Consider the following 8,729-nt stretch of genomic DNA (forward strand, 5'->3'; position numbering starts at 1 on the left):
GCTTTTTTCTTTTTGCTTATGTGGTGCTGAGGAATCGAACCCAGGGCCTCATGCATGCAAGGCAAGCACTCTACCACTGAGCCACCTTCCCAGCCCCTCATTAATTCTCTATATCACTTCAGACACGTGTGCCTCTTTCTCTCAAATCTTACTTCCCAATCATTAGCAAACCCTGTTGGTTCTGTATTCAAAATACACCTAATGTCTAATTTTGTCACCACTTCTACTGCTACCAACCTGGCAAAACAAGCTGTCACTGGGTAAGGTGGAATTCACCTGTAATCCCAGTACTTAGGAGGCTAAGGCCAAAGGATGTCAACTTCAAAGGCCAGCCTGGGCTACAGAGTGAGACTCTGAGTCAAAACAAAGAAGCAAAGTGGTTGATCCTGAGCCGCCATGGCATAAACACGCCACTTCATTTCTAGCACCCTGCCTGCTGCAGCAGCACCTCCAAGACCCTTCCCTAAAGCAAGTCCACCCAGGTTCCTTTCAAGCCATTAACTACTTTATTATCAATCCTGGATGTAGTAGCAATGAATGAGTTAAAGAGAAGATGCAGTTACTGAAAGCTTCAAGAAAAAAGACAAATAAAGATCATCTCTAATGAGCAATTCTTCCTAACGCTCATGAAAAGGGAAATGTCCCATTATATGAATGAGATATCACTTTCTTCCAACAGGAATAAAGAGCTTATGAAATTATCCCCAAGAATGCATGTGCCAATCACGCTTAGTGCAGATTTGCATTTTTAATCTGAGTCACCTTTGCTCTGCATGTTACTGTCAGCCTCGCTTGCTGGAATTTCCAGGAGAGAAGCCCACTTGGAATTATTCTGGTGTCAATCACTCCACAGCAACAGATATGCAGAAAGCAAAAAAGATCTCTTTTCTGACATCTGATCTTTTCCTTGTGCCATATCTTTACCACATTTAATAAAATGAGCTTAGGTGATATTTGCTCTAGAATGTATTGCTAATTCAGTGAATCACACAGCATAAACATTTGCCAATTCTGGGAAGTGAGACCTCATTTTGTAAGCAAATGATGAGCCAACGATGTTGGAATCCTTGAGACGCTTTCTGATTTAATTCCTAGGCCTACTTTGAACAATGTAAAGATTCTTTTAACTTCACATTTCACCATCAGATTTGTGTTTATATGCTGTTGACAATTACTTGAGAACTAATAACAATAGGCTGCCAGAATATATTTTGAAAAATTCTAGAAGAAAATAAACCAACGGTTAGTAGTGGTTCTCCTGTAGGAAGTGATAGGAACAGACTTTTCAGCATTAGTTATTACTGTTATTTGTAATTTTTTATCCTGAGGGAATTTGTGAGTCAAATTTTCATTCTTATAATGAAAAACCAGAGATGATTAACTTAAAAGAAAGAAAGGTATAGTTTGAAAGTTTCAGCCCATAATCAATTGGTCCAATGACTTTGGGTTTGGGACAAGGTGGGAGTATTCAGTAGTGCAAAGCCACTCATGTATGACCAGGATGCAAAAATGAAGGAGGAGGAGGAGGAGGAGGAGAAGAAGAAGAGAAGGAAGAGGAGGATGATAAGGGGAAGAGAAGAGGAGGAAGAAAAAGAGAAGGAGAGAGAGAAAGAGGAGAAGAAACAGCAGGCAAGCTTCCTGTAGGCACCACCTGTTAAATGTTTCATTACCTCCAACAGTGTCACCCTATAGATCATATCAAAAAGTAGAATTTGTAGAGGACACTCAACACTGAAAAAATGTAACAGGGGAAAAGGCAGTAAGGAGGGCTATTTTGATTGTCATTTGTTTTGTTTTGCTTTGTTGGTCCTGGGATTTGAACTTAGGGCCTGGGTGTTGTCCCTGAGTTTTTTTGCTCAAGGCTAGTGCTCTGCCACTTGATCCATAGATCTGCTTTCAAGGGACTTTCCTTCCCAGGCTGGCTTCTCAGTCTCCTGAGTGACTAGGATTACAAGTGTGAGTCACCAGGACCCAGCAGGAAAGAGGTTTTAAAGAAAGAAAACATTGAGATAAGAAAAGCTATCTGTTAACAAAGAACAAATTGCTCCTCTTCAAATATCCAAATATCTTTGAGGTTTGAACATCTGTAATGAAAATAACCATTTCACAGGCCTTTAATTTAGTCTGAAGATAATTATCTTCATAGCCAAAAAAAGAGTTAAGAAAGTGTTATTCTGAAATGATTACTGCTGCCCAGGGTTTGGCATGAGCACCAGTCAGCAATCTTGGGGCTCAGTGACCCTATTTCTATAGTAGTCAGTCAGTACTGCCTACATCACATCTACCTAGAGAGAAGAAATTTCTACAGGTCTTAGATTTAGATTTTTTAGATTTTTTTTCCTCCCTAACGAATAAGAGAAGGATTGAATGATTGCTAACAAAAAGCTAAGTGTCCTATTGTTTTTATCATGAGCTACCTAAAAATGAGAAAGGAAGACCAATCACAATTGCCAACATTCGCTTCCCATGTGCAGGACCCCCACTGAATCTGCACAGCAAACCCATGAAGTCATACACAATCAATCTACCCATTTTACCTGTGAGAACAGTGAGGCTCACAGAGGTCATCCAAGGTCAGACAAGGCTGTGTTCACCTCTACTGCTCCATCATGCTAACAAATCAGTAAAGGGCAACAGTTGACGTTGCAATTTAATTAGCGAGCCAAAAAGTTTTATATTCAAATTGAATTTCTCCTACCTACAAGGGTTTTGCAAGTTTGCTTTCTCAGTTCAATGAGATGCATTTTGAAATCTGCCCATCTGGGTTCTGTCAAGTAAAATTCATTATCTGAGTAATTTTTTTTTGTCAGTCCTGGGGCTTGAACTCAAGGCAGGGGTGCTGTCCCTGAGCTTTTTTTTTTCTTTTAATTGTGAAAATACCGTACAGTGGGGTTACAAATACATGGGCAAGGTAATGAGCGCATTTCTTATCAAGCATTGTTGCCTCCTCCTTTGTTTCCCCTTACCATCCTTCCTACCCACCCACACCTCCACCCACCCACCCCACCCTCCACACCCACCCCCTCCCGGTCCCTGAGCTTTTTTGCTGAAGGCTAGTACTCTACCACTTTGAACCACAACACTACTTCCATCTTCCTGGTGACTTATTGGAGATGAGAGTCTCACAGCTTTTCCTGCAGGGGTTGGCTTTGAACTGTGATCTTCAGATCTCAGCCTCCTGAGAAGCTAGAATTACAGGCATGAGCCACCTGTATCTGGCTAGGGTGAATTTTTTTTTAACTATAGTTTTTACCAGTAAATACACTCCTTCTCCTTCTCAGAGGGTATAGAGAACCACTTACATTTTCAGAAAATCATATTAATCCAAATTGAGTAAACTAGGTGCTTTAATAGATTTTTTTTTAAATCTCTACCCAAAGGCTGGAGCTATCATCTACCAGCCTGACAAGGAAAACATTGACGTCTGTGCCTTTCATTGTAAGCAATATTGACACAGCCCAGTGTTTCTCAAAAGGAGCTTCAAGGTCCATACATGAACCCCTCATCACCATAGCAACTAGAAATGGCAATGATTACAGTTATTCATCACATGTTGTCAGGAACAGAGCAACAACTCAGAGTCAAGCTTCATTGGAAAGGAACTCAGTTAAAGAGTAACCTGGGGTTATGGTTGTTTTTCAGTGTTTACATCCAATATTTTAGAATTTTGTTCTAGGACACCTCTCTTAATATTAACCCCAGTCCAGGGGGGTAATTTGTGTATCCTCAAGAAATACTGATTTAATGATCCATTCACTCATTCAAGAAGTGGGGCTGAGTAGGTGTCTTGTCGGCTGCCGCAGGCGCTCTGTGAGGAACAGGGCAGAGCACTATGAAGGAGACAGGCAGGGGTTCTGGCCTGCTGAGCTTCCAATATGACAAATAGCAAATGGGCAGCAAAAGACGGTATGTCACACAGTCCCTTGACTGACATATGAGGAGGACACAAAACATTAGAAAGAGCCCATCTCAACTATCAAGCCTAGCCTGTAATCCCAGTTATATTGAAGGAGAATAGCAATCTGAGACTTCTCCAATCAGTAACTAAAACAAAAGAGGGCTAGAGGCATGGCTCAAGTGATATACCAAGTGCCTAGCAAGCACAAGGCCCTAAGTTCAAACCCCAGTACCACCTCAAATAAAAGAAGAGTAAAATAAAAAATCATATATACACACTGACTAGCAACCTATAGCCAATATAATAAACAAAAGATGTCAAAGTAAGGCAGAAGGCTCTGAGTTAGATCTCCAGCAACATACACATTAAAAAACTTTTGTCAGGTGCTGGTGGCTCACACATGTAATCTGAGCTACCCAGGAGGCTGAGATCTGAGAATCAATGGTTCAAAGCCAGTCCAGGCAGGAAAGTCTGTGAGATACTTATCTCCAATAAACCACCAGAAAACCAGAAGTGGCTTTGTGGCTCAAGCAGTAGAGCACTAGTCTTGAGCTGAAGAGTGCAGAGACAGCACCCAAGCCCAGAGTTCAAGCCCCATGACAGACCAAAAAAAAAAATTTTTTTTAATAAGCTCTGAGGGTGTAGTTCCAGTACCAAAGTGTTTGTATAGGTTGTACTTAGTTCTGGGTTCAATCCCCAGTGCTGCATAAAAGATTAACAAACAGAAAAGAAATTTTAAAAATAGGATAAATGATATAATTAAAAGTTTTAATTTAAAAATAAAAATCACCAAGAAACCTCAAGTGCATTGATGATGTTTAAGTTGGGTGGGAATATGTTCTAATCTTCTTGTTTCCTTTATATATACTTCTTTCCCCATAATTAAAAGGAAAAATCACCATCTGCAAAGTGAAGCATTTAAAGGACTGTCTGTAGGTGTCCAGGCATGAAATGGCGGTGGGCTGCCTGTGGTACTGGCAGTGAGGATGGAGGGAAGAAGACACAGAAGACAGATATGGGAAGGAAATCAACAGCTTTTGGTCATTGACCGCATATGGACATGAGCGAGTGGAAAGAGACAAGGGCTTTTGTTGTTATTACTGTTTTAGTTGGACCAAAGCTACTCTTAACTGATCTACACACCCCTCCCAGGATGAAATTTCTAGTTGGCCAACTGAATGGATGGAGGTATCGTGCATCTAGTTTTTGATGCAGTAACTTTGAAGTGTTTCAAAACAAAAATTTCCAAGAAGCCGTTACAACCACTATCTATAAAGAACAAGAAGCTGGATGTTGGTGGCTTAGGCTTTCTACTTAGGCTGAGATCTGAAGATACCGTTTGCCAGCCTGGGCAGGAAAGTTCATGAGACCCTTATCTCCAATTAACCACCAGAAAACTGGAAGTGGAGCTGTGACTCAAATTAGTAGAGCTCTAGCCTTGAGCAGAAGAGCTCAGGGACAGGACCCAAGCCCTGAGTTCAAGACCCACAACTGAAAAAAAAAAAAAAGAATTGGGTTAAAGGCAGATTTGAAGGCCCTCACCAGCGAGCTGGTTAGTTACTTGAAGCCTCAGACTTAAGACAAGGCTCCATAGAGAAAAGAGAAGTAAAATGAGAAGAAAGCTTAGAAGGGAATCTTAGGGCAACAGAGAAGAATCTACAAAAAAGAAAGTAGCAGAGTCTGGAAGAAAACCATGAATGTGTGTTATTCTGGAAGCTAGGAGAAAAAAATTCTAAGAAAGGTATTGTCAACACTGACTAAGTCTAATATAAGCCATGAAAGACAAGAACTCAACTTTTAATGTCACCATTAATGTCACCCTTTGCTAACAAGTCCTTGATTCATTTCTGAGAAAGATGGGGAGGAAGTCAAAGTGATGTGAATGAAGGAAAGCTAGGAAGACAGGAAGTAGAGACATCAGCTGCGGGCTTCTTCAGGAAGTTTGGCTCAGAAGAGAAGGAATAATGAATCTTAACTCCCATTTCCTGCATGCAATGGTGCTGCATGCCTATAACATCAGCTCTGGAGAGGCTAAAGAATGAGGGTCATGAGTTCAAGGTCAGCAGGGGCTATACAGTGAGAGTCTGTCAAAAAAAGGGGAAAGAGAGAAAAACAGAAAGAGAGAGGAAAGAAGGAAGGAGGAGAGAGGGAGAAAAAAATAAAATAAACTGAAGTAGGAATATATGAACATATTCAAGTCTCATGAAATGAAGGAAACAGCAAAGTAGCAAAATTCTCATCAGGACTACGGCCAATTACAAACATACTTAAGCCATGTTAACACTCATTAACTGGTTAAATAAAGCATGCACTGGTCACATTTTTATTAGTATTATTAGTATAAAGAGGATATACAGAGAGGTTTCCATTTCATAAATGAGTTAATGAGTTCATTTCTTTGGGTACAACGTCACTGCTTCACTCTCTCTCAATTTTTCCCTCCTGTCCTTACCTACAGATTGTAGAGTTCATTTTTCACATAATGGCTAGTGAGTACCACTTCCACATTTGCTCACCTTTTGTCCTACCATTTCTGTGTCCCCCCTCCCCACCCTCAAAGACAGATAAATTAACAAATAAGACCAAAACAAATGAGCCAAGACACCAAAAAAGCAAAATATACACAACACCATCTTTACCAACAATGCAGAAAGAAAGAAAAAGAAAACCCTGTTTCCATTTTCTGGAGTTTATTTCAATAAATATTATTCTATATGTTTGGAGGCACAGAGACATTATGCCCTTGAGTTCCTCCCCTATGAATATCTTCCTTTAGTCGTACTCTGTGGTGAATGCCCAGAGTCCTGTGTAATTTATCATGAAACTGTACAAATTCTAAATCACAAAGCAGCACACTGTAGCAGAAAGAAAAATGGATTGTCAACAACTATTAGAAAAGATTCTTCTCAATTGTCTCCCCGACCATCCAATGGCAAAACCAACATTTGGCACTAAATAGAATACCTTTGAGGACCATAGATAAAAGGAAGTTACTATTGAATGCCTGTGGGTTCTCCATATAGCCACTGTTAAATTCTTACCAGCTTTGGGATTTTCAGGATGCTTATCAGGATGACATTCCAGAGCTCTGATCTTAAATTCTGCCAGGATTTGTTCGACCTAAAACAAAAAGTGTTTAAAATAAGGAGACAGTTTAAATGAGACCCCACAAAAGTGGGGTCTCAGTACTCCCTAAAACAGCCATATGATCTCCCTTGTAATTTTTATTCTTTCTTTTTTTCTTCCTTCCTTCCTTTCCTTCTTTCTTTCCTTCCTTCCTTGCTTCCCTCCCTTTCTCCCTTCTTTCCTTTCTTTCTTTCTTTCTTTCTTTCTTTCTTTCTTTCTTTCTTTCTTTCTTTCTTTCTTTCCTTCTGAATGGGGAGAAGGGGGCTCCTGGGGTTTGAACTCAGGGCCAGGGAGCTGTCCCTAAGCTTCTTTGCTCAAGACTAGTGCTCTGCCATTTGAGCCACAGGTCCACTTCCTGTTTTTTGGTAGTTAATTGGAGATGAGTCTCACTGTTCTGCCCAAGCTGGCTTCAATCTGCTTCTCAGTTTGAGGTTCATTCATGATTTGATTTGATTTACCCATTCAATCTCTTTATTGTGAATTATTCAGACTTGGTTTTAGATGGGTGTGGTAGCACATGCTAGCACTTGGGAGGCTGAGGTACGAGAGTCCAGAGTTTGAGGCCAGCCTGAACTATATAGTGAAACCCTGGCTCAAAAGGAGAAGAAAAAAGAAGACAACTTTATTAAATAACAACTTTAATATCAGCAATGAGGGACAACAGGTTATGTGGCTCTGAAATTTGATTGCTTAGTTTTCAGTCCCAGTTCCTCCAAGAAACTTCAGGGAAAAGTTGCATAACTTTCACAAATAGTCTCTTTTTACATTAGATGCATAATAAATGTAGAGTTACTGTTACAAAGCTTGACCACAATTAGACTTTGATAATAGTATCTATAATTAAATACCAGTGGTTATATATAACCTGCCATTCAGGAGGGTGGTTTTTGCTTTGTTTTTGGTCAGTCATGGGGCTTGAACTTTGGTTCTCAGGGTGCTATCCCTGAGATCTTCAGCTCAAGGCTAGTGTTCTACCACTGGAGTCACAGTGCCACTTCTGGCTTTCTGGTGGTTTATTGGAGATAAGAGTCTCACGGACTTTCCTGCCCAGGCTGCTTTGAGCCACGATCCTCAGATCTCAGCTTTCTGAGTAGCTTGGATTACAGGCATGAGTCACTGGCACCTAGCTCCCAGTTTATTTAAAAAGCTGAATTTTGAGATGGGGAGGCCAAGATCTGAGAATTGAGGTTTAGAGTCAGTCCAGATAGACAATAACCAACAAAACAATTAACCAGCTAAAAACCAGAACTGGAGGCATGGTTCAAGTGGTTAGAACACCAACTTGAGTAAAGAAGCTGAGTAAGAGTGTGAAACTCTTAAGTTCAAGCCCCAATACCAGCACAAAGAGAAAAAGAAACAGAGAGGAAGGAGGAGGAGAAGGAAGAGATGGAGGGAGGAAGAAAAGGACAGGGAAGAGGACGGGGAAAGGGAAGAAAGCAAGGAAGGAAGGAAGGATTCTAAACAATTTAGAAATACAAACTCTGAAAATTTCCTATCAATATAGAATAGAAAGTAAACACCCTCTTATCCTTTCCCTTTCAAAATTGATGTTTTGCTCATATTTATGTTTATGTTGGGAATTTTTTTGGGGGGTCCAGTCGTGGGGCCTGAACTCTGGGTCTGGGCGCTGTCCCTCAGCTCTTCAGCTCAAGGCTAGCGCTCTACCACTTGAGCCACAGCGCCACTTCCGGCTTTTTTCTTTTTG

The 8,729-nt window shown here is 40.6% G+C and overlaps 1 protein-coding gene across 1 annotated transcript in view; it reads right to left on the bottom strand.

The window, feature by feature from the left end:
- Window positions 1-8,729, bottom strand: part of Dnajc12 (DnaJ (Hsp40) homolog, subfamily C, member 12) — a 25,882-nt gene that overhangs the window by 14,335 nt on the left and 2,818 nt on the right. The window contains exon 2 of the mRNA XM_013017098.1: window positions 6,940-7,018. Within this exon, the coding sequence (XP_012872552.1) occupies window positions 6,940-7,018 (79 nt within the window). The remainder of the gene's footprint in view (window positions 1-6,939; window positions 7,019-8,729) is intronic.

Source organism: Dipodomys ordii, unplaced genomic scaffold, assembly GCF_000151885.1.
Source record: "Dipodomys ordii isolate 6190 unplaced genomic scaffold, Dord_2.0 Scaffold34, whole genome shotgun sequence".
NCBI lineage: Eukaryota > Metazoa > Chordata > Mammalia > Rodentia > Heteromyidae > Dipodomys > Dipodomys ordii.